The 27,563-nt window shown below is 31.8% G+C and overlaps 4 protein-coding genes, 1 long non-coding RNA gene, 2 other non-coding genes and 1 pseudogene across 9 annotated transcripts; 4 read left to right on the top strand and 4 right to left on the bottom strand.

Annotated features, from left to right (window-relative positions):
- The first annotated feature begins 730 nt into the window (after positions 1–730).
- Positions 731–4,181, top strand: LOC8287509 (rop guanine nucleotide exchange factor 5). 2 transcript variants are annotated; one of them, XM_048376235.1, is made up of 7 exons: positions 731–1,409; positions 1,601–1,717; positions 1,812–1,966; positions 2,472–2,546; positions 2,623–2,913; positions 3,005–3,361; positions 3,443–3,551. In XM_048376235.1, the coding sequence occupies exons 1-7, from the start codon at positions 1,067–1,069 to the stop codon at positions 3,491–3,493; spliced, it is 1,389 nt and encodes a 462-aa protein (XP_048232192.1). In that variant the 5' UTR covers positions 731–1,066; the 3' UTR covers positions 3,494–3,551. The 2 variants fall into 2 exon arrangements, with proteins under 2 accessions (XP_048232192.1, XP_048232191.1); XM_048376234.1 differs by having other exon boundaries at positions 733–1,409; positions 3,522–4,181.
- Positions 4,182–4,277: 96 nt separating this feature from the next.
- Positions 4,278–4,349, bottom strand: TRNAP-AGG. The gene has a single exon. It is a non-coding gene; the product is annotated as a tRNA-Pro (tRNA).
- A 1,025-nt stretch (positions 4,350–5,374) lies between these two features.
- On the top strand, positions 5,375–5,446 carry TRNAD-GUC. The gene has a single exon. It is a non-coding gene; the product is annotated as a tRNA-Asp (tRNA).
- A 75-nt stretch (positions 5,447–5,521) lies between these two features.
- LOC8287505 lies at positions 5,522–6,355 on the top strand. The gene has a single exon (XM_015722433.3). The coding sequence runs from the start codon at positions 5,666–5,668 to the stop codon at positions 6,182–6,184; it is 519 nt and encodes a 172-aa protein (XP_015577919.1). The 5' UTR covers positions 5,522–5,665; the 3' UTR covers positions 6,185–6,355.
- A 1,643-nt stretch (positions 6,356–7,998) lies between these two features.
- On the top strand, positions 7,999–8,662 carry LOC8287504. The gene is made up of 2 exons (XM_002524210.4): positions 7,999–8,384; positions 8,505–8,662. Exons 1-2 carry the CDS (start codon positions 8,042–8,044, stop codon positions 8,519–8,521), a joined length of 360 nt encoding a protein of 119 aa, XP_002524256.1. The 5' UTR covers positions 7,999–8,041; the 3' UTR covers positions 8,522–8,662.
- A 404-nt stretch (positions 8,663–9,066) lies between these two features.
- On the bottom strand, positions 9,067–11,638 carry LOC8287503. Of its 2 annotated transcripts, XM_002524209.4 has the most exons (6): positions 11,337–11,638; positions 11,100–11,236; positions 10,332–10,398; positions 9,805–9,971; positions 9,499–9,640; positions 9,067–9,380 (listed from the first exon to the last, which is right to left on the bottom strand). In XM_002524209.4, exons 2-5 carry the CDS (start codon positions 11,220–11,222, stop codon positions 9,548–9,550), a joined length of 450 nt encoding a protein of 149 aa, XP_002524255.3. In that variant the 5' UTR covers positions 11,223–11,236; positions 11,337–11,638; the 3' UTR covers positions 9,067–9,380; positions 9,499–9,547. The 2 variants fall into 2 exon arrangements, with proteins under 2 accessions (XP_002524255.3, XP_025014025.2); XM_025158257.2 differs by having other exon boundaries at positions 11,100–11,636.
- Positions 11,639–19,137: 7,499 nt separating this feature from the next.
- Positions 19,138–19,589, bottom strand: LOC125370446. Its single transcript, XR_007216419.1, has 2 exons — positions 19,451–19,589; positions 19,138–19,363 (listed from the first exon to the last, which is right to left on the bottom strand). It is a non-coding gene; the product is annotated as an uncharacterized LOC125370446 (long non-coding RNA).
- A 3,559-nt stretch (positions 19,590–23,148) lies between these two features.
- On the bottom strand, positions 23,149–26,663 carry LOC8287500 (annotated as a pseudogene).
- Positions 26,664–27,563: the final 900 nt, after the last annotated feature.

The following is a 27,563-nucleotide window of genomic DNA, read 5'->3' on the forward strand; positions in this document are numbered from 1 at the left end:
TAAATTCGTATCAACTCTCAACCTAACCCATGTATTTTATAGATTTCTATTTTAGTGAATAATGTACCGTGTTGTATAGGTGAACCGATTGATATTGAATTAATTTCAACTAAATCTCATCCCATTAAATACATACTATAACTACATATTTTATGGACCCAAAGCCAATGCATAGCACTTTTTTTTTTCTCTTTTCTACTGAACATGCACTTAGTAACATAAAATACATCACAATTACAATATTTTCCAATCAAAATTAGAAACTTTTAATATGTGAACTTTTTTTAGAAAGACTAACTTGTTTTTTTCAATGTATATTTTGATTAAGTCTGAAATATATTAAAGTAAAATTTAATAAAATTAATAATTAAACTCATTACACTTTAATTTTAAAAACGATTCACGTGTAGTATATATAAAAAAATAAAGATTAATTTTATATAATAAATATAGTAGCTTTTTTTTAATCGATTAAAAGCTAAAAGAATTTGAGTTTTTCTACTAATTAAGAAGCTTCGTTATACAAATTTTTTTAATAATATTTTAATTAATATTAGGTAATAAAGACCTTTAATTATCCTTTTAAAATGTGACGGGATAAATTACCGGGGTAAAGTGGTAATTTTAGATTCATTGACATATCCGTCCGCCCAAAGTTATCGGATCTTTAGTATTTTAATATTATTTTAAACGTATTCTCTACACAGAGAGTGATAGCGAGAGAGAGAGAGAGAAGAGATAAAGAAAGAAAGAAAAGTGAAAACAAAGAGAGACGTTAGCTAATGTCCATGTGCTCATTGGCAGTTACCGTTTTAATTTTCAACCTTCAAAAATCAAATTTCAAGTGAACATGTTTCTTATATAGAGAAACCAAAGCTTTCATCATTTCCCTTTACTATCAATAGTAGCCTGAATCTAACCATGACCCACTTCAAAAACCTCTTTAAGCTTTTGGGGTTATCATTTATTCAGTATCTATGAGTTTCAAGAACATGTTTTTAGTGAATCTTTCAAGAATCTAAGCTTTTGGGTTCCATAAAAATTTCGAACATTTTTAATCAAAGAAATGGAGAGTAGTGTGAAAAAGAGTGGTGGTAACAGCGGTGGTGCTGCTGTTAAAGGAGGAGGATTTGAGAAGAGGAAAAATGGGTCCGAGTCAGTAACTGAGTCTGGGACCGAGTCAAGAGATAGCAATAGCAGCACTAGCAGCTCTAGTTCTGAGGCTACTTCTTCCGAGGAAGTGAAAACTGGTAATGGGCGTGATTTAGTTTCACAGTCTCCTTTAGGCTGGCCTATAAGGAAAGCTGGAGAGTGTAAAAAAAGCTTACTGGGTTCTACTGGAAATGAAAATAAAGATTCTACTCATTTAGATGATTCCAAGTTCAAACAGCTTAGCACAAAGATTTCGGGTTGGTACTTTTTTCTTTTTCTTTCTAAAAGCTTTGTGCTTGAAATTTAAAAATAAGATAAAGTTTGCACCTTGAAGGTTAAAATTTCAAATTTACATTTCTACTAAGATCATGGTTACACACATTTTGTGACTTTTTTGGCTGTTAGCTGATTTTTCCTCGTTATTGTAAAAAAAACAAATTCTGTGTAGAAATTGATATGATGAAGGAGAGATTTGCAAAATTGCTACTTGGTGAAGACATGTCAGGGTCTGGTAAAGGGGTTTGCACAGCTTTGGCTATTTCAAATGCCATTACCAATCTTTGTGGTACGTTTTTTTTCTTTCTGTTTATGTGTCCTGTTTCTTCTTCTTTTCTTTTCTCATTGGTTTGTAATTTAATCTTTGGTTATGCAATATCTAGTTACTGTCTTTGGGCAACTGTGGAGACTGGAGCCGTTGCCCTCTGAGAAGAAATCAATGTGGAGAAGAGAAATGGAATGGCTTCTTTGTGTTGGTGATCACATTGTGGAGTTAATACCTTCTTGGCAAACATTTCCTGATGGTAGTAAGCTTGAGGTATGCCTAATTCTACTCCCATTCTACTATTTCTTTTTCCTTTTTGAACTGAGAACCAATTTAATTTAGAACCATACAAATTATGACAAGTGTAATCCGTACAGTTCCCTTTTCTTTTGTCTTGATGAGAAAATAAAGAAAAGAATTAATAGATTTTCAAATTTGTAACCTGAGGAGTCTTGGTGCACCTGCGGATGCAGATCAACTTAGCAATTTGGCTGTTGGGTTCACGTATGCTTCAGGAAAATATTTATCCATCTCTCTTTTTAGCTTTCATTTTAAGGATTTATGCTAGTCCCAAGTGCGCCTTTTCTATTGTAAGCCATAACCAAATGAAGAAAGCTATACTGGCTTGCTGTATTAGTATGAGCACACAGCAATCTTATTGAAAAAATAAAGACACTTTTAGTGAATGGATTTGCTTATGGGAACCCACTTGTTTTTCCTTTCCTTGGCTTTCCGTTCTTTTTCATGAAGTTAACAATTTCCTTTTCTTTCTCGGTAGGTGATGACTTGCAGGCCAAGATCAGATCTTTTCATCAATCTCCCAGCACTGCGAAAACTGGACAATATGCTTCTTGTAAGATATAGCATTGCAGGTTAACTTTTGGTTAATTTTGAACTGAATTAGTCATTCTGAAGGTTTGTCGATGCAGGAAATATTAGATAGTTTTGCGGACACAGAGTTTTGGTATGTTGATCAAGGGATTGTAGCCCCAGATGCAGATGGATCAACCTCTTTTCGCAAAGCAATCCAGAGGCAAGAGGAGAAGTGGTGGCTTCCTGTACCCCGTCTCCCTGCTGGTGGTCTTAGTGATAAATCAAGAAAGCAATTGAACCACACTCGTGAATGCACAAATCAAATATTAAAAGCTGCAATGGCAATCAACAGCATTGCTTTGGCTGAAATGGATGTTCCTTACTCATACTTGGAAACACTTCCCAAGGTTGGTCCATTGAACCAAATTTCTTGTATTTTTCATAAATTTATCACGATATGTTATATCATGAATTTCATTTCTTTTAATTTGTTGTCAGAATGGGAGAGCCTGTCTAGGGGACCTTATATACCGGTATATTACATCAGATCAGTTCTCTTCAGAGTGCCTGCTGGATTTCCTGGACCTATCAACTGAACATGTTGCTCTAGATACTGCAAACCGTGTGGAATCTGCTATATATGTATGGCGTAGAAGAGCTCATTCAAAACCTCAAGTTTATCCAAACCGGTCCACTGCAAGGTCATCATGGGATATGGTCAAGGATTTCATGGTTGATGGAGATAAGAGGGAACTGCTTGCAGAAAGAGCAGAAAGCCTCCTGCTTTCCCTGAAGCAGCGGTTCCCTAGTCTAAGTCAGACCACATTGGATACCAGCAAAATCCAATTCAACAAGGTTGGATTTCTCTTCTACACCAGTTATTAGTCCTGCATTATGTTTCAAGTTAACTAAAATTTGTCTTCAATTTTTTTTCAGGATGTTGGAAAATCTATTCTTGAAAGCTATTCAAGAAATGTTTCAAGTTAACTAAAATTTGTCTTCAATTTTTTTTCAGGATGTTGGAAAATCTATTCTTGAAAGCTATTCAAGAATCCTAGAGAGTTTGGCATTCAACATTGTAGCTCGTATTGATGACTTGCTATATGTGGATGACTTGACTAAACATTCAGATAAATTACAAGTTTCCACAGTCAGCGTGATTGCTCACAAGAAGGTTACGATCCCTTACTCTGTGCCTGTCTCAGGCACTCCATACAGAACAACATTTAGTACACCAAGCTTTTCGCCTGCACCCCTTATTAGTCCGGCGAGGGGAGAAAGAACTCCATTTCTCCCTAACGCTGCCACCGCCGCCACCAACAACAGCAACAAGCCTCATCGTCGCGGCTTCGGAGTGAAAAGAGTGTTGACGAATTATCTTGGCGTTGACTCAAAACCAAGGATATGTGGCAATTCAACTGAAGGGTCATGTCCAAATTCCAATATTGGTGGCACAGAAGGTCGAGGGATTGATAATGGGACGGCTAAACCATATCAAACTGCTCTGAAATATACTGTAACTTGAAAAGTGAAAAGCTGAGAGAGATTGGAGAAAAAAAAATGAATACATAGAGTTTGAGAATTAGGATTTATTTATGATAGAAAAGCTTATGATGTAAACCAATTATTGTTGTCTAATATCTTAATTCAATGTTTATTTTGGTTTTTATAGTAAGCCAGGAGCAATGATTTATTTTCTTTTGTGTTCTGGTCTTGCGTGGCTGAGGACATCATGCTGCAAATTTTAAAGGAAAAAATTAAAACTAAGAAAGGGGCATTCCGAGAATTGAACTCGGGACCTCTCGCACCCTAAGCGAGAATCATACCACTAGACCAAATGCCCGATTTGATTAATTCTAGCTTTGCGTATTACTGATATCAAATATATAGTTGAGTATAAACTAATGAATAACATTACTTTCACTTTGTTAATGCAGTTCGCAATAATTAATGAAAGGCATTTCAAACAATTAGCTATTAAATTAATAATAAAAAAGTCAACTATATATTAGGAGGGATTAAAAAGGAGAAAATATTATCAAAATGAGACGGGAGAAGTAAAGTACACACTTATTAAATCACTCCCATCAAATTTTTAATAATTTTAATGTAGAAATATATATATATATAAATATGGATAAGAAATAAGCAGATTTACTAAAACCTTTGTGTTAAGTATTGTTAACTATTTTTACATGATAGAGTAATTTTAGTAATTAATTAATCAATATATCAATTTTACTATTAATGAATTAACTTATATATTAATTAATTTATATAAAATAATATTAAAGTAAACTGTTATTTGTCAATGGAAAAAATAGTGTTATTTTATAGAATAAGTATCATTATTTAATTAGAAATTTGTTTACTATTTGTAATATACTTTTACCGATATTAAACCAACTAAATTTATTTATTTAAAATGTTCCCCATTTTAGGATAAAAAATAATTTTCTAATTAAAACATTAGTCATATATTATTCAGTAATGATTTATAATAAATTTATTGAAAAAAAATTAATTCTAATTTTATCCTTTAGTTTATAAATTTAAAATACAACAAATTAATATATTCATAAATTATAATTATATGTTGTTTTGAAAATATTTAATGGGAGATCTAGTAAATTTTCTAGAATTGCTTAAAATTATCATTTGCATAAAAGAATAATATAAATTATAAATTTGTAAAATCTCTCATCAAATTAGAATTCTTAAAATAAGAAATGTTAAAAACTTACAATAATTTTCATTATAAATGAGAGATTTTAACTTTTTATTTTATAATAATATCTTTAAAATGTGTGTCTTATGTGGAATCAGATTTTTTTATATTTAATACGGCTTCGCTCTCTCTCCAAACAAGTCGTTGTAGTATAGTGGTGAGTATTCCCGCCTGTCACGCGAGTGACCCGGGTTCGATCCCCGGCAACGGCGTAATTCTTTTTTCAGTTTTGTATTTGCTTTTTTTATTTTTAGCAATTATTAAAGTTAAAACGCAAGCGTATTACACACTCCACCGCGGTTCACTTTCGCCACTTTCCTACTCATTTCCTGCAAAAGTTCAAAAAAAGCACTAATTACATAAATAAAAACTCAAAAGCTCTCTACTCCACCGCCACCACCGTCTGATCAATTCGCAAATCACAAATTCCAATGACGACCAGCATCCACATCACCGCATTAGACGGAATAGTGAATGTCAATTCCCTATTCACACTCGCCGTCTTTCTCGGCCTAACCTGGAACCCATCCGACCCAAATAGCTCCTTCATCACCGACCCCACCTCCCCATGCGCCGCCTCACGCTCCGTCGTCGAAAACCTCGTCGCCTTCCACGTCTACTCTTTCAGTTCCTTTCTTTTTTCTAGCTTGCTCGCTCTGGCCCTCAAACAAGCTTTCCGAATCACTAAATCCCCTAATTTTCACGTGCCTGAATTTTGGACCCATATCAACAAGGATTTGGTACGGGTCGGGTTGTTGGTTTCGGGTATTGGGTCTGTTTGTGGGTGTGTGTTTTTGATGTTGGCTTTGATTAATGTTGTTCAGTTTAAGCTTGGGAGCTTGAGTTGTGGAAGTGGACATACTTTAGCTGCTGTTGTTCCTCTTGTAATATTTGTGCCTATTGGACTTCTTATTTATGTTTGTATTGTTTTGTATGCTTTTACTCGATAAATTGTTTTTTAATTGTTAGAATATTTGATTTGTTGAAATATAATTGTGGGATCTTGCAGATTGTTAGATCCCAATGATAAATTTGATGTATTTTCTAGCGTTGTATGCTACATAAGGATCCTATTAATGCGATGATGTTAAAAATGAAAGTGACTTTTTCGTTTCTTTTTATTTATTTTCGTATTTTTAAATGTATATATAGTGAGTTATTTATTTGTTTTTGTTTTTAATTTTATCATAATTGGGCTTTGGGTTTGAATTCTAGATTTCATAGTCTGAAAGCGACTAGTGCTGCTGAGCTAAAACCATTAAGATGGATAGAATTTTAATAGCATTTGGGTGGGAGTTAGAACATGGTTGCACTTATATGAATGTTGGGAAATTATTAGTGGTTTAGTGGAAAGAAGAAAAAGTGATATTTTAATGTGGGAGTTGGTTTTTGAAGTATGATAGATTAGTGGGTTATACTAGGAAAATTCGTAAGTGGGGTTATGCGGTGTGGCAGAGAAGAGGGTAGGATATGTTAATTGTAATTGTGATTAATGGATGAAAAAGTTTGTGTTTAATAACTGATATTAATTAGTAACTGGTGCTTGATGATGGATGGAAATTCTGTGACAATGTAATGGATTAGGAGATGAGGGATTCATTGTCTGAAATTTTCAGCAAAAATGGTTTGGATGTGCTGGAACAGAACAAAGAAACTGCTGCTCAGGAGTGTGAAAGGTCACACATTACTCGAGTGTTAGAAGTAACTTTGCATCAACATTTAGATCTCAAGCTGGTTTCCGTGGTAGAATGATGGATATTCAAAAGAATACAATGGGTGTGCTCTTAGATATGTGAAGATGAGGGCATAGAGTGGAGGAATAAAATTGCAGGGGGCACCTTGCTTTTGGTATGATTTTATGATAACACCATCTAGCTTGCAATGAGGTTCTACGAGTTAAGTGCCAAAAAGAAAAAAAAAAAAAAACTAATAAAAGAACAACTGTCCTCTCCTAATCTGCTTTCTTCTAACCAGGTCTCCCCTTATGCTCTTCATGGTTGTCTGCACTCATTCTGTTGTGTGGTTCTGTTGTCTGTTTATTCTGAAATTGACTCTAGATTCTGTGGGGTGGTCATTAGTTCATTCTCACTTGGAATTAGTTATTTAGTTTGGATTGCCCTGAGATCTTGCAAATTGAAATGAAGTTGGACAAACACCACTCATTCATCTCCTTCCTTTCTGCTGCAAGTAGCATATATTCTCATCTGTTTCTTGCACTGGATCCCTTTGTCGGAGAGGAATGAATACCATTAAATCAGGGTAAAGGGATAGATATTTTTGGGGGATAAGGAAGTGGATGCAAAAGGAGAGTATATTGCATAATTCTGTGAACATATGCTATCATAGGACTATCCCTTCTGGGCGGATGGTATTTGTTCAGGTGTTATATTTTGGCAAGCTAAGCTAGGCTTGGTCCCCTGCTGCTTAATGCAGCATGACAAGAGTAAACGGAGAGCTAATTGAGGCTTTGGTGGTTGGGCTTGTTGTTGTAGGTAGAGTGTATGCTTTGCTATGCTGTCAACTTTTCATAGGAAGTTCTTCTTTTCTCCTTCGAGTATGTAAATAATAATTGAATGGACAGAGACTTTAGTGAGCACTAGCCGTCTTTAGCTTGAGACAGTCAGTTATTTTTTGTAATCTATCATGGAAGGAGTAGGTGTAATCACTTTTGTTGCAATAAACACAATTAACTATGGTTCTAATAGTGCTACTTCCACTATGATTAATGGAAGGCACGTGTAATCACCTTTCACTTGTTTCAGTATAAAATCCTTTGAAGAGATCTGTTGAGGCATTGCAGTGTAGAAATGGCAGTTCCAATGAAGTCTCTTTGCTTTGTTATGTTTCTTGTGCTTCTCGGCGTTGCTGGGTTTAATCGAGTCGATGGGGCTGGTGAATGTGGGAGATCCACCACTCCTGACATGGAAGCTTTCAAGCTAGCACCTTGTGCATCAGCAGCACAAGACACAACTTCTCCAGTTTCTTCTCAGTGCTGTGCTCAGGTGAAGAAAATGGGCCAGAACCCACCCTGCCTTTGTGCTGTTATGCTTTCTAACACAGCTAAGAGTTCTGGAGTCCAGCCAGAGAATGCAATTACCATTCCCAAAAGATGCAACATTGCTAATCGTCCTGTGGGTTACAAGTGTGGAGGTATATTTATGAATTGACTTACTGTTTCACTTCATTTACTTTTTCACTGTTTCAAATCTTATTATGAGCCATAACTAACATCAATTTTCAACTCCTTAAATTTGCCCTTTTATCTTGCAGCTTATACATTGCCTTGAAGAGCAACATCAGTCATGGCTCCCCTTTACTGTACTTCTACTGATCTGCTGGAGTCTACATTCTTGTAGCTAGTTAATTCTAGCTTCTGAATGTACTGTGATATCTAAGCATCTGATAATAAATAAACTTTTAATGCTTAATGTCCTTTTCTGACTGCTAGTTGTGCTTCTTTTCTTAGCTTTTATGGCTTCTGTCCTATGTGAATTAATCTAAAACTGCTAAATGCCAAGCCAACCCGACAGCCTGGAACCTTAAGATAAAGAGCAACGCATAATACTCCTAATATGGCTGCTAAAGTAGTATGTATTTTCCAATTAAGGATTTGTAGGTGATGTTTTGAGATGCTCATTATCGTTTTTTCAGGATCACATTCAAAATCGCTCTTTTACCCATTTCAACAAAATGGAATTAATTAATTAATTGAGGGGATGATTAATATTACTCTCTGAAGATCCATCTTGCAGAAGGTACGATCTGGTTTCTGCTTGCACAGTCGTGTGCAAGACTAGATAGTGTTGGCAAGTATAACAGTTCCTCAAAGACATAAAATGTAAGGTTCAAAACTTAAAAGATAAGCGCAGAGATCATTGTTCATAGTACATGTAGGATTAGGTTAGCTGTGCAAAAGAAAATTAACTTGGTATACAAGAAAACATCAACTCCTATAACAGCATATATATATATATATATATATATATATATATATATATATATATCAGCTCATGTGTAAGACTAGTAATTGGGACAAATGGAACCCAACTCTACCAACACAAATTGCTTTTAGCTACTGCCATATTATACTCCAACATACTATCAGCTTTATTTCCATGGTATGTGGTTAGATTATAGCCATCATTCCTGTATCACAGTAAACAAAATTTAAAACTTCAGTAAGTTGAATGATGGATTAAAGGCAAAGAAGAGATTTTCTGATAGAAAAGTATCCACTAATAATTCTTGAAAAGAAATGACAAACCTTAGCTTATAGATGCTAAGTTTGCATTTTTATGAGGGGAGGGATGTTGCTAGTAATAGAGAGAACCCTGCCACCAATTTCCTCGTGAAGCACTGTTTGAACTGTTGCCATTTGGATCATCTTTTTTATCATCTTTCTTGAACTATTGATTCAGAAAAAAGATTAAAAAAAAAATTCAGTTTCTTGTACCATAATATTCCCACAAATGTTTATCAGTGATAAGAAAACCTGACTCGCCTCAAGTGCTGTGTGTATATATATATATTATATATATATTTTTCTTTGAGTACATAATAGGTCACTTACAACATGAGATTCTGAGTTCCTGGTCCTTGGAGAATAATTTTCTTGGCCACCATAATAGATTGATGAGCTAAAATAACAGGGTTCTGCTGTTTCATTTTGATAGAAAGAACTCGAATCTTTTCCCATGATGCCACTGTTACTTCCCTTATTGCTTTGAGTGACATTATCTGAAGACAACTCAACTAATTATATTTATGTAAAAATCACACTTTGATGAAAATAATTTCCACTTAATGATAGAAAGTGCATGCAAAACAGATTTTTTAATCATACTTTTTCTAGCTAATACATATTTTATCCAGAAATGTAACACATAATTAATCAGATGAACAATTCCTGGTGGAAAATACATATTTCAATTTGATAAAGTCCAAGTTTAAAATACCCTCCCACCCCCAACAAACATTATGGTAATTAATCTTATATTAAGCAACATAACTGAAGTAGTAGTGGGAGAGTGGATTAAGTTCATATCATTACTAATCAAGTTTAATTAATTTTTTTTCTTCTTCTTTGTTTTAGCATACCTGGAATCCCATACTTGCTATTCCCAGCTTGATTTCCCATAATTCCAGCAGAGTCCCTACCCATCCCCTAAAATTATAACAACAACAGTTAATCAACTTTGCAATAAGATATCACTAGACATGGTGTTCTCATTTCTTCTATAAGTTAGAAAGATGCATGCAAGATGATATAATAAATATCAAAGCACAATGAGAAGTAAAGGGTGGTCCAGTTATAAATAAATTATTCCAAATTCCAAATTCCAAATGCAAACTGTCTCCTGTATATATCAACATCCCAATTAGTCAACTCTGTCTATTGGTAACATTACATAAGCCTCAAGACTGTATCTGAGTATATATATTATGACAACAAGTAGTCAAGTATGTTTGCAAAATAATTTTGAGTATTTAACCAAAGTAAGATCATAAAAGATATATCTCTAAGCTCATAATTAATATTATCCATTTATCTGAAAAGAGTTCAACCTCATTTAGAAAACCTAGATGACCATCATCCCTAATCCATATTTACTCTAACTTCATCCCCATATCTTTTCTTAACTAACTAACCACCCTATCTTTTCTTTTGTCTTGGGAACTTTTTTCTTTTTTTTCTTTTCCTTTTTTCTTTTGGGCTATACAATCCCCATGAAAGCCAATACAGAAAGCTATTATCTTTATCCATACCAAGAATCCCCACCAACCATTACTATAACATACACACAGAGTCACCCAAATGGGTATCCAGAAAGGTGTCAAATAAAGAAAATTAAGCACAATTAGTACCATTGATGGAGGAGAGAAAATAGAGCCAAAAACACTCGATGATGATGAAGAAGAAGAAGAAGAGTCTTTAGGACCAAAAAGATGATCCAAAGAAGAAGCACCAGTCTGCCTCTTGTTCTCCATGTTAGTAATAATAACTACCAAAAAAAAAAAAAAACCTTAACCTTTCTTTATCAACCAACTAACAAAACTGTAATCCTCTTTGATGGATATATGTATATTTATAGCTATAACTACCTTCCTGACCCCCAAAAGAAGACACTAAGGAAACAAAAAAGAGGTAGCAGCAAGGCAACAGATAGATTGACGGAAGGATGAGTAAGATTTTTGGATAGTAAAAAAGAAAAAAAAAAAAAAGGAACAATTAACAAATAGACCAAAGCAGATCGATGATATTAATAAGAGAAGCAGAGAGCACGTGAAGATTGCAGTTTGTGGAGATATTGTAAGAAAGACCAAACGGTCTCTGCTATTTATAAGCCCCAAAAGACGCTCTCTTTGGATTCTACCTCTCTCTCTCTCTGCACCCTGCATCAACCCATGTGCCTCTTTCTTAGGTAATGTTTGGCCCAATTTTACAACACTTCCATTAATTTATATTTTTTCTAAAGGAATTCAATTTTATATATAATATATATATATCTTCTTATGAATGATTACTTAATTGAATAATTATGTTTAATGAATATATTATCACTTCAATGGCTGCATTCATCTAATTGTTGTCTATAAAAATTACTAAAATTCTTAAATTGAGCTACCGGCGGGGGAATTCATAGCCCTTCTTTTGACACATGGGTTCACTATTTTATGTGCAAGTGGACATCATGCCAGCCCCAACCCCTTATTGCCATGTGTCCTCCATGCCCATATCTTTGACTTTCTTTCTGTTTTCTTTTGCTGTTACTTTCTTGCATGAAGATAAATGGATAAGGTCGTTGGCCCAAGTTGTGGTTTCTTGGGATATGCCTTCTACACCAAATATAGTTGACCCCTTCATTTGAGATAATAATATGTGTGTCTATATATATATATATATATATAATTTCTTCTTCACTCGCTCACTGAAACCAGTAAAGATACTAATATACCATGCAATGGAGAGATGTATATTATAGCTTAAATCTTACATTCAAATCTTTTCAAGAATGAATGGTGGAATATATGTTTTTCCTTTTCCAAGGAACAGACAGTATGTATTCACATGCGTTCTCATGCCTTTGTTCAATGCTTATAGCGTTCAATGTACTGAGCAATTTGCAGTGTGTATATATATATATATATATATATATATAATATCAGTAAAGAAAATTCAATGATTCTTCACGAATAGTAGTTTCGATCTAATAAGGTAGTATTCCTCAGGTACATTCAGATACATGTGTGCATTTATTAGACCTGTTTCTTGGATGTAAGAACCCATTCTGTCTGCCAAAAAAGCTGCAGTTAGATAAGAGCTTTGTCCTTTGGATCCAATCCTATCACCTCGGTTCAGGTCATGCCTTCAAAATTGACCGAGCTTAATTTTGCCCTTTTTTTTTAATCCATACAAAGACAGAACATCAGTACAGGCCTCTTAATTTGAGAGTCAAAATCAATAATAATGGATTCTTAACTCAACTTAGGCCATGAATTAGAAAGAATGCACTTAAAACCTAAAGTACTAAGAATGTAACCTCAATATTTATTGATAGCGAATAAAGAGATTCAAAGTTGATTAATTTGCTTTTTACTACTGTTGGCACAGTAAAGATAACATATATATAGGAGGGTGGAGTTGATATTTAAATCTTCTCATTATTATCTTCTCTTGTGGCTAAACAAACAAAAAAAAAAAAAAAAGAAACAAAGAGAGTTGATATTTAAAATGATGGTTTCGCATGGGATTCAAGATAACAATGATCCTAATCTTGAAATGATTATCAGGCTCTTTTTGATTAATAAACGTTTGGCACTTTTGATACAGACAAAGAACACAAATTAGTTTTGATGAAAATAGGAATAGAGATGAACATAAGATTTCTTGATAAGGTTCTGTTTTCTTTCTTTCTTTTCTTTTAAAAAGAAACCACACATATTAGCAAGATGATAATGCACTGATCCATATCTTCCTCTCTTTCTTCTACTTTTATTTTGGTTTTTTTTATTGTATAGACATTTAAAAATATATATTTATCTACAAATTAATAATTAAGCGTATGTCTTATAATTAATAAACTCGATGTTCAAGCTTTGAAGATATATTTTTCTTGAGTGATTTTCTTTTAACAAAAAATTGAAATAAAAACTTATGACATTTGCACTAGATCAACTCAAATTGAATGTAGTCGATCATCCCTATATTTGCAAGAGACAACGAAATCATATTGCCAAAAGCAGCAAGAGAATTACAGGGATTGGTTAATTGCCACATCAATGGTGTCATTGTTAAGATATGGTGACCACTTTGCTTTAGTGGGATTTTCTTTTTTTATTTTATAAAATACCAAAGACCTATGATTTTGTGATAAGTAAAATTGGGTCACATTTAATTTGAGTTTGTTATGTGAAAACCAATTCTAAGATCTTTGACTAGTGAGAAAAAAAGCATATAAAAATGAATATGTGGTGGTGATGATGATACGGTCCGTATATGGTTTTTTAAGAATTAAGAATTATGTTGGATATCATTCCTTGAGGTTCCTTTTGGATAGCTTAGGATAAGTGTTTCTAAATTCTAAAGCATATTAGCTTTAGCTTAATTAAAGTGTCACATATAAGTGCTTTCTAGGCAGGCCTCTCTTATCTTGGCTCTTGTTTTTTTAATACCATTTGTCCAAATCCTTTGTATTTTTTTTACTTTTCATAAATTCCCTTTTGCCTCCCCAGCTCATGTTTTTGCTTCTTCACATTCTGCTTTGTTTTAAGATTTTTCTTCTTCTTTAGATTATTCTTTTAGATTATAGTTTGAGATTATGGAATAAAAAGGGTTTCTCTTATTTCATTAATTCTTTTTTTTTTTATGGGTAACCATGCTTCATCCATTAGGTGAAGAATCATTATTTATTAGATATATTATGTAGAGTTTCTAAAAGGGCACAAGTCACTTAAGATAATACTGGTAAATTAGTTAATATTTAGGAGATATGCTGTCTTGAATTTTAATTTTATAGATAAATATGTTCCAATCTTAAAAGAAGGAATTAAAGAAATTACAGATAAATATTTTCCAAATTTAGAAAAAACCTATTAAAGCAATAGATACTAACAGATAGAAGATCTGTTATTAGATATATTCTGAAGGTATAGAAAAATTTCTGAAGATTTGTTACAATTTGCACAAATTAATTGAAGGAATACATTCTTTACCAATCTAAAAGTAATAATACAAGTCGAGATGTCAACTGTTGCTTTGAACCTTTTGGTTATAAAGCATGAACAAATTGGTCAAGAACCAATTTATGGCTGTCTTTTATTGGGAATTTTACCCACTGAAATCCTTGGTAATTAAAATGTGCATAAAAAATAGAGAGAAAATGAATGGAGATTTGGAAAACGATGGCTGAAAAATGGTGATATCTAGAAGTTGTTGAACTAGGGCTGGTTACAAATCTTCATGCCATGGCAGAAACCACCATCATTAGTCCAATCGGTTAATGGATTTGTAACCTAGGGTTTGGTCTAATTAACATTTTCCCCCATGAAGTATTTAATTTGAACTTTTTAGTCAATATTTGTGAAAATTTTATTATTTTATAATAAATGTAAACAACGACTGTTTTTGTTACCTAATTACAATCCATTAAACTTTTAATAAAAGAATAATTATCATATGTATAAACTAAATATGAGATTATACTTTAGATTTATTTGATAAAGTAAATTAATCGAAATGTATATATATATATATATATATATATATATATATAAACTCATTAGAGAGGTATAAGCAAAGGAATAAATAGAATTAATCATATATCATTATTTTCTGCTCAATATTTGACAATCATACTCAATATTCAGAAAAATTTATTAAATGTATAAACTTGGCGTGCGAGATTAATTATGATGCTTTTGGACTCATCTAGGAAGTGGATCAATTAAAATGCACATAATTTCAAACTCATTTGAGAGGCAGATTAATGAAAATGTACATAAAATTAAATACATTACATTAACAAAAAGGAATAGACTGGTATTTGAATCTATTGCTATCTTTGACAAGAGAAGGTAGATAAATATTCTTGAATAGCAACTGGGTCAAATTGCAAGAAAGTAAAGAACCATTATATATATATATATATATATATATATATATAGCTTTTTATGATGGGTTCTGGAATATCAACCAATTTGACTATATATTAAATAATTTTCACGTGGCTTATTTTACAAAATAACTTGCATAAATCAAGTTTTCAATTGATGGTATATTCAGGGTCAGTTCATTTCGGTTGACATTAATTAAAGTTACAAATTTTCTGCATCCTTAGATTTTTTAAGAAGTTTCAAGAACAAAAATGTGAAATAGATTTTTTAAGAAGTTTCAAGAACAAAAATGTGAAAAAGAAATAATAATAGTAATCCAATTGAGAAGTGATATTTTAGGCTTAATTAGTTTTATTTTTTGAATAAACTTCAGAGTTTTAATTGAATAGATTATTTTAGTAATTAATATGTTTCCTTGGAGAAATTCTTTGGTAAAATTTGTTCATATTTTTCACTATAGCATATGGCATATTTTATAACATGTAGTTTTAATTATAATGGTAAATGTTATTTTCACAATGTAAATTGCTACTCTCATTACTTTCTCTTCATGTAAATAATTTTTTATATAAGAAAAATATTATGACCTTTAGTGCTTTATATTATGGAAATAAACTCACTTTTAATTATTATAATGATAATCTATAATTCTACCAAAAATAAAGTTTTCACTAAAAAATCAATTTTTAGTAAAAACAGTCTATCAATTTTTCTAAAAATGTGGTCAATAAAACTTGATATAAGTAAATAAATCCATGTTAATACATTCATTTAATGATTTATACTCTCTTTATAAGGAAATTAAATATTCACCTTATTAAATGATTTTAAAAGATAATATTTAAGTGAATTTATTATTTAAAATAAGTAAGGTAAAAGTTTTAACTTATAAAACCAATCAAAGACACTATATTATCTTTTTTTAAATAAATTCAAACATTTAATTTAATAAAAAAAATAATTTAAACATCAAAATAGAAAAATAGAAAAATTAAAATACTAAATTTATAACTTTCCTATAACTAACCCCACGTATATATCTATGTATTAGCATAGTCTTCTCAGCGATGTTATATGCACTTCACAAAGACATTGAAATCTTTAGGTTAATATTTTCCTTTTCCTTGTTCATAATTATCTATCTCAATATTTAGAATAATGATTTTTTTTTTCTTTATTTTCTTATGGTAATCAAATCTTTTTTAATTTATTAAAAGAATACTACAACTATATATAATAAATGATTAATTTGCTTAACAATCTTAATAAATAATATAAATTATATGAATTTATTAAGTTATATGTTAAATATTCTACCTTTACTTGTTTTAATCTTTACCTATATGGCATTACATAATTTTTTTATAGAAAACAATTTCTGGACGATATAATAAAAATATTATATATCACATCAGATAAATAAGAATTAAGACAAATAAATATAAATTTTGTAATAGTACTTGAACTTTTACGAATTGAGTTTTTATACAACGTCGCGAGCTCTCCGGTTTGAGAACCTTTCCTCCGAAAATCATATATCTAATAAAAAAAGTTTTTATTTGAAGTTGATGTATTCTCCTACACTTATTTTCGTTTTTTTTTTTTTGAAAAATAAGGCATATTGAAATTCTTTAAGGATATATTCTAAGAAGAAATTCTGAGGGGCTATATAAAGAAGGGTTTAGTAAGATACGGCAAGGTATCTTCATTATATTCTATGATAGATTTGGAAACTACAGCCCTATAAGGAAAAGAAATACAAAAGTAAAAGAATGGATGCTATTTATATGTTTGTTTGTTTCTTTAGGTGTTTTTTTTTTTTTCAATTTTTATTTTACATGCATTGTGCAGTTGTGTTGCACGTTGAAGTTTTGATTAAAAAATTCTTATATATACTTAGTGTATGTCCCTACTTATACACTAAATTGATAAATAATTGATATATATTTATTAGTTTTAAATAATGAAGTATGTGCCAATCATCTAATATCAAAATATAAAATACTCATACATATACGTCACTCTTTTATTAATTATGGTGTATACACCAAGCCTATATAAAAATTTTCCGTCTTGATTATTTTAGTTTTCAAAATATAAAATAAATTTCACATTATTAATTATTGAAGCAGCACATTCTTCTAATAAATATAATATATATAGTATACTGATAAGAAAAATCACATTTTCTTTTTATGGTTCATGACTTTTATAAATCTCATTTTAATAATTTCTAAAGGCTAATGATATAATATAATATTTTTTTATATTATTTTATAATTATATAGCTGAATTACATTGAAGTTAGAAAATAGAAACTGCATAATTATAAGATATGAAAAACCATTATTTTTTAAACTGAACTTCATTATAAACAATCGCAAACAATATAGACATGTTAGTATATACATCTCAAAATTAATAAGAATATTGCTACAACACAAAAAGAAATAATAAACATTTACTATAAGGAAGAAGAAAAAAAGTGTCCGTTGATTAATTTATTATTAATTCAATGAAAAAGATGAGAGTTGTTATTGGTTTGAACATGAAAAAGAAAAAGAAAAAGAAAAAGAATACTCCTTAATGAAACTAATTTCAAAGATCCTAGTTACCGTTGGATTAGGTGCAGTCAATTCAAATTATATTAGAATTCAACTTTCTTCATACATATGTGTATTCTTTCACCTACAAGTAAGAAACAAAGTGAAATCCAATTAGGCAGGCACATGATTTGAAATCCAAGTAGGTTAGGGTTTTCAACAATTAAAAAAAAAATTACTTAACAATTCTACCTTAATAATAAATTCAAATATTCTCTTTAATATATTAATTTAGAGCAATTTGGACCGAACGTGTCGGATAGTATTGTGCGAATAATAAAACACTACTTCAAGAATTTTAATGCAACTATATATCTAAGATTTGAACTCGAGACCTTAATTAAATTAGAAAAGATTCTTAATATCTCATTGATACGATGTTAGATAATAATAAATTTAAATATTAATTAAATAGCCAAATGATGGAATTGACCTTACACATTATAACAATCAAATGAAGACTTAAACCAGGTTCTGATTTCACTAGAGGTCATCCACAGTCAAGCTGTCGATTTGTATTAGCAATTAAATATAATAATCAATCTTAAATATTTATTTGCAGGATAACTATTCTAAATTTTATCAATATAAAATAAATTTATATAATAAATAATTCGAGACTGAATAAAGGACTAGAGAAGTGAACTTGTGAAATTAATCTTGTACTCGAGATCTTCCTCACTTTAGTTAGAAACTGAAATTGCACAAGTGTTGGCTAATGGTTTTCTTGTTCTTATAGCTTTTTAAATTGCTGATGATGTAACTAAGAATCATTGTTATGTTAGCAAAAAAATCAAGAATGAAGACGTACACTTCTTTACTAGCATTTCTTTTAGGACACACTTGCTTCAAGAAAGTAGCCAAATTGTACACATTGCTTAAGCAGAAAGGTTTGTGTTTACATTTCGACAGTAATTAATAATAATGAAAAGAACTTAAGTTGGATTGGTTGATCTCTTATTTAGCCACTAGAATTTACTTTAATACAAAAAGATTTTGCCAAAGCGGTGGACACTCTATCATATTCTTTATTATGCTTCAACAAGAGGATCTAAAGAGTTGATATTACAATACATTAAGCCTATCAAACAAGATTCGCTTGGTGAATTTTACAATTCTAATTGTATAATTAAAAACGTGATAACAGTATGTATAAAAATTATAAGTTATTATCGTAATTACACATGTATAATATTGCTCAGAATTATTCATTTATTTTATAAATAAAAGCTAAAAACCATGCGTGCACACCACGGCAGGAGACGAAACTACACCAACAAAATTAGTGAGCTTTCCATGGATGGCATTGGAGCTTGGGACAGGAGGACTCCCATGAGCTTCTGCATTCACCATGAGCACCATCGCAGCACTTGCATTCCAATCCTAGGGTGGCAAAGAACTTCTTTGTATTTCCTGTAATTATCCCATGTGGCTTCTAAACAATCACTAACCTATTTGCATGAATAACACAGGAAGAGTTAGAGATAGTCTGTAAATTACCTTGTTTGAGTGTTAATGTTCTGGCTTCTCCACCTCTTGGGGATTGATGAAACATGGCAGCAATCATTAGTAGCAAGAGACAAGCTAAAAAACCCTTGGGCACAGCCATTACAGCAAGTAACTAAATTATGATATTCTCACAAATCTCTCTCTCTCTCTCTCTCTATATATATATATATATATATATATATATATATATATATTTGCTAAAGAAATGAGATAAATTATGATACGGTTCTAAGATGCTTATGGAAAGTATTTATATAAGTAAAAGCCAGAAAAATACATCACTTGCTGAAAATATGAAAGGCAAACGCGTTTCCATATGGCTCAAGTCATTTGTTGGTGGGCCAAAGCAAAGAGTGAGAACTTCTCTAATTTTCTTGATTAAGGAGTTTTTATTTGGTAAGTCCATTCTATTGAAAAGTAAATCATGAATATACACAGCCAATAATTTGCTGCTAATTATATTTTCTTAATTCACGAGTGTGAATATTATTATTATTTTCTTGTTTATATTCATGTGAACAAAGGGAAATATTTGTGTCGATTGAAATCTCAGTTTCACATGTTTATAGAATTTTAGAAGCTTCTTGCCATTTTGTTCTCTTGCTATTGCATTGGATGATTGGAATTTTGTTTTCAAAACTTGAGAATAACAGCATTAATTAGCTGTTGGAATTCTTTACCTTTTACAACTCTGTTTATTAGATACTGTGGAACTCATTGAAAGATCAGTTCTTGCCAAATATTACTTTTACAATCTAATTAGTTTTTGAAATGATTTTATTTTTAATGAAAGAATTATAAAATTCTTATTTTATTTTTTCTTGTTGATTTCTATATTAATAATACATATAAAAGCTAACATAACAAATTACTCAAATGTTATCACAACCATACAAAAAACATATATGATTTGATATGATATTGGATGCTATTAATTTGAGGCGAAAGTATTTCTATATTATGATCTTGAGAAGCATAATTTAATTTGGTGTTTAACATTTTTTGATGCATTAGATAGATAATCCCAAAAATGAATTATACATATTCAATAAAATGTTTAACATTATTTTTTATTTTATTAAATTTTTTTTATACATATTTCATAATATTTTTGTTTATTTTACTGAGCTCTTATACTTTTATTTTTGTTTAAAATATAAGAACTCAATAAAATAAAATAGAAATTAAAGAACTCAATAAAATAAAACTGAAAAGCTCAAGAATTTAAAAATACAGACTAACCATTGAATATTTGAATATAAAAATTGAATTAAGATTTGAATATGAAATTTCAAGTGCAAATTAACTATTGAATATATTTTCTAGAATAATCACAAATGAGTGACAGTTATGAATTATAAAGACGCATGTAACGCGTTTGATAAAAGAAACTATGGAATCTTCACTTTAGTCAAGCCATGGAAAAGAAGTACTATTTTGTGCCCAACTTGGTCCAAAATAATTGAACTTCTTTTACGGGGGGGAACCCAAATAGCAATTTGTTAAATATACAAAACAAGTGTCGCCAAAAGAAAAATCAACAGAAGTAAATTCAAGATCTCAAATGTGTCATTTTGACTAGAACCCAAATACAGGTAACCAAATTCAATTTTTGTTGTTTGGAATTTTCACTTTTTCTTACTTTTTACCTAAGGGTACTTTTCTTATGTGTTTCTTGGCTATTTAGCAGAAGATCTGAAAGAAGAATTGGACCTCATCACAAGAATAATTCTTTTTGTGCCATTTGGTAGATAGTTTAAGACTGAAATAATTGGTGGTGCCAAGAAAGCAAAAGTCATAATTGTGAATTTGGTGTTAGGGCAAATTGGATTTTATAGTAATTTAACTCATTTTACTGTATTATTTATAAAAATAATCTCTATTGAAAGAGTTGAATAGACCGCAAGCCATGAAGATTATGTGATGATACTTATATCAATCAATGAAGATTATTTTTGACAATTAATTATTAAATTATTAATTAACAAAAAAAAAACTATATATTAGTATCAATGAAAAGAAAATGAATTATCAATTTAAAAGTAAATTTTAAAGTGTTGTAGTTTCGTTTCAATATCTTTATATGTTTATTTACAAATAGGAATAATAAGTACATAAAAATGCCATATAATTTTCTTATTTGACAATTTTAAGTATGTAAATTTTTTTTCAGACAAAAAAAGATATGTGATTACAAATTGTGATAAAATATATTTTACTGTTAAAAGTCTCGATTTCTGTAAATTACACGAGGGATACATTTTAGCGTCAGTAATGTCTTACCGAAGTTTTCCGGAGCGTCACTAATACAATCAGTATATCCACCTTCGAGACAAAGCGACGAGGGAAATTCAATTGGCCTGTAAAACGTCGGTGTAATGAGGCATCGTGAGTAGGATCACTGATTGATTTCTACTAACCTCGCTTTTCATCGCTGAAACCTGACATCTCGTCGCTAAATCTGCAGGTTAATTTTAAGAGCTGCACTGATCACTGTGTTATGATTTTCTTTTTCTTTTTTTTCAAATTGGAGACTAAAGCTGTAAAAATGAAAACAAAAGAAAAAAACAAGAAACTCCACTATAAGAACATATATAAAACAAATTTATACATCTAGAATGAAGTATATTTATGGGGTTGGAATGAATCATTTAACAATTAAACCATCACAGCTAAGGCTAAAAATTGATCCAAGTTGCATCAATGTTTGAGATAATACTCCCATGAATCTTAAATCTTTTGCAGTCTTCATTATGTTGCTTTATAACCTGTAACCGTAGAAACACAAATGATCTTGCTGTCCAAACGTTTTTCCTAAAAGAGGACTAATTGCAAGTCTTGAGGTGATGGTCAATTAATCTCAAAACTTATTTACTGGCCATACCTAATTTTTACCGTGTCGCTAATTAAGTCCAATTTTCTTCATTACACAGATAATTTTATTGAAACTAGGCCTAATTAGCCACATTATAGAAGTTATGAATTAATTTAGTAGAAAGGGTATAATTTTGAGCTAATTATCCATCTTACACAAGTTCAGGATAGAAATTGGCACTTTAGCCTGCCAATTTATATGGCTTGTTACATCTTTTTGGCTAAAGCCATCAAACAAAACCTTGTGCAATGCCAAGCCAGATACTGTTTTTCCTCCTGTAGGCACTCTGCATACTTCTTGCTTTGTTACTATCTAATTTATTAGTTTTGTTACTATGTAATTGTTGCCTTTTGTATGTGACATCAATTAGGAGCTCAACAGTTTTCTTCACATTTTCCCTAGTTTTGCCTTTTATTGAATGTTTAATTGTTATAATGCTGCTAAGTTCTATAATGGACCTTGTAGCAGGGTTGGCTCCCTGTCCTGATATGTGTCTGATATATAAGTTCTCACATATAAAGGGTGGCAGATGTGATTATTACATATCGATTTAGGTTCTGCATTTCTATCCCAATGTCTGGGGAGAGTTTAATATAATCTTTTTTCTTTTTCGGTTCATGGATCCGATTGAGATTCAAACTCTTAATCTCATAGTGGGTGATTCCAGTACCATTGAGTTAAACTGGGGTTCAAAGTTACAATCTCATAGTTCATGATTCTAGTTCCACTGTGCTAAAGCTAAATGGTACAATCCCTTTATTTTATGACAATTGGTAAAGACAAGCTGGGATTATTCATCATAATAGTTGAAACACTGACCAGGGAGAGATATTTATTCATGCGAAATTAATGAAAATTTGATAACAGAAAATGATGAAATATGCTAATGCATGAACTCTAAATCTTCTGCTAGTTATCTGATGCCAACTATGCAAGGATCAAGAACATTAAGAAAAAAAGTGTGCAACAATAGGGCTCCTCACATGATGCAGATATTCGCTGTCTTCCCAGGTCAAAGAGCCAGACAGTAAACTATAACCCATCTTTGCTGTTACAGTAACAACAAAAGATTTCTTTTCCCCGAGAGATTTAAAAGAAAGGACTTCAGGTCTGACTTGGATCTTGAGCCAGTTTGGAGCTTCTACAATTGCATGATAAGTGGATTTAGCCTTTCCAACATTGGTGACAGTTCTGTGAAATACACGAGTTACAGATTGGCCAGATTGAGCAGATAGAGTGAAAGAAGGGTAGTTTAGATCCCAAACAGTAGACTGTCTGTCTTTAGAACAGCTGTTATTGTCTCCAGTGACAAGTCTTAGTTGTTTAGTACGATACCCTTGGCCAAATAAAAATTTAACATACTCAACTTCTCTAGCATCATATATTAAACCAGGGTCAGTAGCTGCCCTAGGATTTATATGTCCTGCTCCATATGCAAACTCAGCATCCGAATTAGTTTCACCGTTCATGATATAAGCTGTAGAAAGAAGAGATAGAGGGATTAAGTACATTGTGTTGGATTTGAGTCCTTCACCTGCAATAAGGTTAATTACCTGTTGGCAGCTGGAGACCATTTTGGGTGAAATGACTTGACATAAGCTGCTGCCCCAGTTGCATGTGGCCAAGCAATTGATGTTCCTGAGATTATGTTATATGGAGATATTCTTTTATCCCCTAATAGTTTGGTTACAGTGCTACCTTGTCCACGCTGCTAAAATGTCCACTCCAGGCGCTGCAAGATCGGGCTGCACCAGAATAAGGAGTTAAAATAAATAAACAAGTTCCTCGAATTAAAGAATTAGAGTTCATTGAATTGAAGAATTAGACTATGTATTCTTTATTATTGTAAGAAATTGCTAGATAGCCGTTCAGTTTACCTTGAGAATGTCGCTTGTTAAAGGATTAGGCCCCCTTGAAGAAAATGAAGCTACATTGGGGCTAATTTATCAGTTCTTGCAGCGCTCCTGAATATTGTTGCAGTTGGTTTTCTAACGTATCATAGTTTGGCAAAATCAAGGGTCAGAAAATAGAAAAAGGGCAAAACACCTTACAACTGTACTTTCAGCAGTGAACTTTGTTGGTCCAGGCAGTTACCTGGTTTTGTTCACATATTCTGAAACATCGCTTCCATCAGTTGAGCTAGAGTGGGAAGCTGGTAAAGGAAAAACAAAGGTTGTATCTCTGAAATATCCATCTTGCATCATGGTGCCAACTGCTTCAGCAGCTGTTGCTGCCTCTCCATTATTTATTGAATCACAAAGAACAATTTTTCCTTTCACCAAAGTCTTGTCTAAGGAGTCCTGGAGGCAGTACCTGCATTTAATCATTCATTCTCTGATATAACAATGTTTTCAGCGATACATCAACTAAATTAAAACGTAAGTACATTTTTTAATCTAGCATTGTTATAGGATCAACATATATTGTCTTTCCTTTTACCTGGATGTGGACTCACTGAATCCTTCTTTTCTATTTGGGGCATTTCCACCATAGATTACAGGGTACATCTTATTGTTGAGGTCAAAAGTATTTACAGAGATTCCCTACATGGAAAATAGTACATAATTATGGTTAATGATACTTAAAGGCGTTGTTTAAATGATGTTTTTTTATCATGGAGAACAAGCATGTTTGCTCATCTCGCAAGTGTCTCCATTTCCTAGCTTAACCTTGGTAAGAAATTTCCTATCAATGGTGGTAGCAGCTACTGTGAGAGACCAAGGTGAGAAATTGCTGAGTGTTGTTGGATCAGAACCTGAATTTCCTGCAGAATTTGATTTCAGTATGCCATTCTTCATTGCATGGAAAGCTCCAATAGCAATTGCATCATTTAAATAATCTTTAGGATAAAACCTTCCAACAGAAAGAGAAATTATATCAACTCCATCAGCAATGGCATCGTCGAATGCTGCAAGAATGTCAGCAACATATCAACCATCAGACCAACAAATCTTGTACACTGCAATGCGAGCAGAGGGAACCGCTCCTCTAGCAGTTCCATAGCCAAGGCCAACTAAGCTAGCCTTGTTAACCGAGTTCCCTGCTGCTGTTGGTGCAGTATGAGTACCATGGCCTCTTGAATCTCTGGGCGAGAGGAAATCATCTTCACCAAAGTTTCCATAGGCTCTGTAGTAACGAGCTCCAATTATTTTGCTGCAATTGAATTAAAAGATCTAACCGTTAAGAAATTTACACTGTTGATCAGAAGATGCATGTGTACTTAAGTCTAGTTTGGCTCAGATGTGCACATAATCTGAGAAGGCAAAAGTATCTACTGAGAAAAGCTTAATTTCGTGGCTTTTTCAAACAGTTTTCTTTTTATTGTCTCAGCATTTGTGCACATCTGCCAAAAAGCTATGCTAGACTCCGTGTCAGTAATTGGGATTTACTTGTTGCAGGATGTGAAATTAGATGATATTTGGCAACTGCCCTTCCATTTCTTAGGAGGAGCACCAAATCTCTTATCATCGAAACTCTTATACTCTGGCCAAATTCCTGTGTCAAGCACTCCAACAATGATGTTACTTTCAATGCAAGTTCTTTCAGAATTTTTATAGAAGCCCATGAAGTCCCATGATCTTGTTGTATGGAATCGTTTCTTTTCACTTGGGAATACAGACACCATGCCTGCAAGAGTAGTTAGCATTATTACAGTTAAATCATGGATTCATTTTCCATTTGAAATCTGACATAATCTCTTGAAGGAATTGAAGTCAACCCATCAGCAAGTTTAAGCATTTGCTCCTTGGTCAACTTGGCAGCTAAAAGCATTAAAGCTTCTCTGGTAGCTGTATATCAATGCATCTGATCCATCACTGTTCAATGTACCCCATCTGAGAAGTTAGTTTCAGTAAATCCCAAAAGATCTATTGGATTATATTGACATGTTAAAAGAAGTGTTAGTTCTTATTATTATTATTTTTTTTATATATTCTTTTTATACTGATTTATGCTTTATACCCTTTTAAAGGCTCTATATTAATCTTTATTTTCCTTCCAAAATCTGAAGTGCATTTCTTAAAGCAATGTAAATAAACCTGCCAATGACTTTTTCTAGCATGCTGGCATGAATATCTGAGGGGAACAAACCACTCTGTACACACTATAAACCTGTTTTAACAAAAAAATATATGGAGTATTAATTAATCACGCATATGTAAATCAATGCTCTAAATGCTTGCAAGAAGAAATGGGTTCTTTACTTTTCTACACTAACTATTTCATGGGCATTAACAGATAACCACTAATCATATATGGCATGCTTACCAAAATAATAGAACAAGTATACTAGGCCAAGTCATAGAACAATTTGCTACTGCATAACGCCATGTTGAAGTGCTAATGAAGGAACCAATGCCTTGGCCTAGCCATGAAGGTGAGGTTATTAGGAATGGATGCTGAGATTGAATCACATCTTATTAAAAATAATCCTCTTTTTGTATTAAATACTAAAAGACCATATTTCAAAATTATACACTTAATGAATATATAAGAAATGCTGGTTTGAATATACCATAATATTCGTTCATTGAAACTAATAAATATGTATCATTCATTTAGTAGATAAGTAAATATTTTTGAATAAGAAGTAGTAATGAGAAAAGTAATTTTGTATTAAGATGTGTAAAATCTTAATAAAAAAATAAAATGCCAGGATGTTTCAGTCACATGGAAACCTACAATCTAGGCTTTCAAGACTAAAACAAGAGTTAGATGTATGCATTTTCCTTAAAAGAAATTATCTCTGTGAATTTAAGATATACTTCTAGTTCAAAATGCAATAACTGGATGGTTGCACTTATAGGCCCCAGAAATATATAAAGGAAAGAGGAAAACAACATAAACAAGTCATTAGTTATACGTAGACAAACATCAAATGATAATAATCAGGAGAAAATAATCTTTTGCCTTTTTCTGACAAGGAGCCATGGCAGCTAATAATTAGTAGACTAAACACAATAAACAATTATTTTATTGAAAATAAAATTAAGGACGGGTAGACACTAGATAATAAATGACACCGAGAATTTAACGTGATTTACCTTTAATGTTGGATTACGTCCACGGTACAAAATCCGAATAAATCTTCCACTATCAAAATAGCAGGCATACAAAGAGAGTACTTTTACAGAGAAATCTCACCAAAATAATGACACTCAAGTGTTTCCCACACACCCGAAATAATCTCACTATTTTTATTTCTCACCTCTCACTCTTCTCGCACCCTTT

Source organism: Ricinus communis, chromosome 6 (genome assembly GCF_019578655.1).
Source record: "Ricinus communis isolate WT05 ecotype wild-type chromosome 6, ASM1957865v1, whole genome shotgun sequence".
Lineage (NCBI taxonomy): Eukaryota > Viridiplantae > Streptophyta > Magnoliopsida > Malpighiales > Euphorbiaceae > Ricinus > Ricinus communis.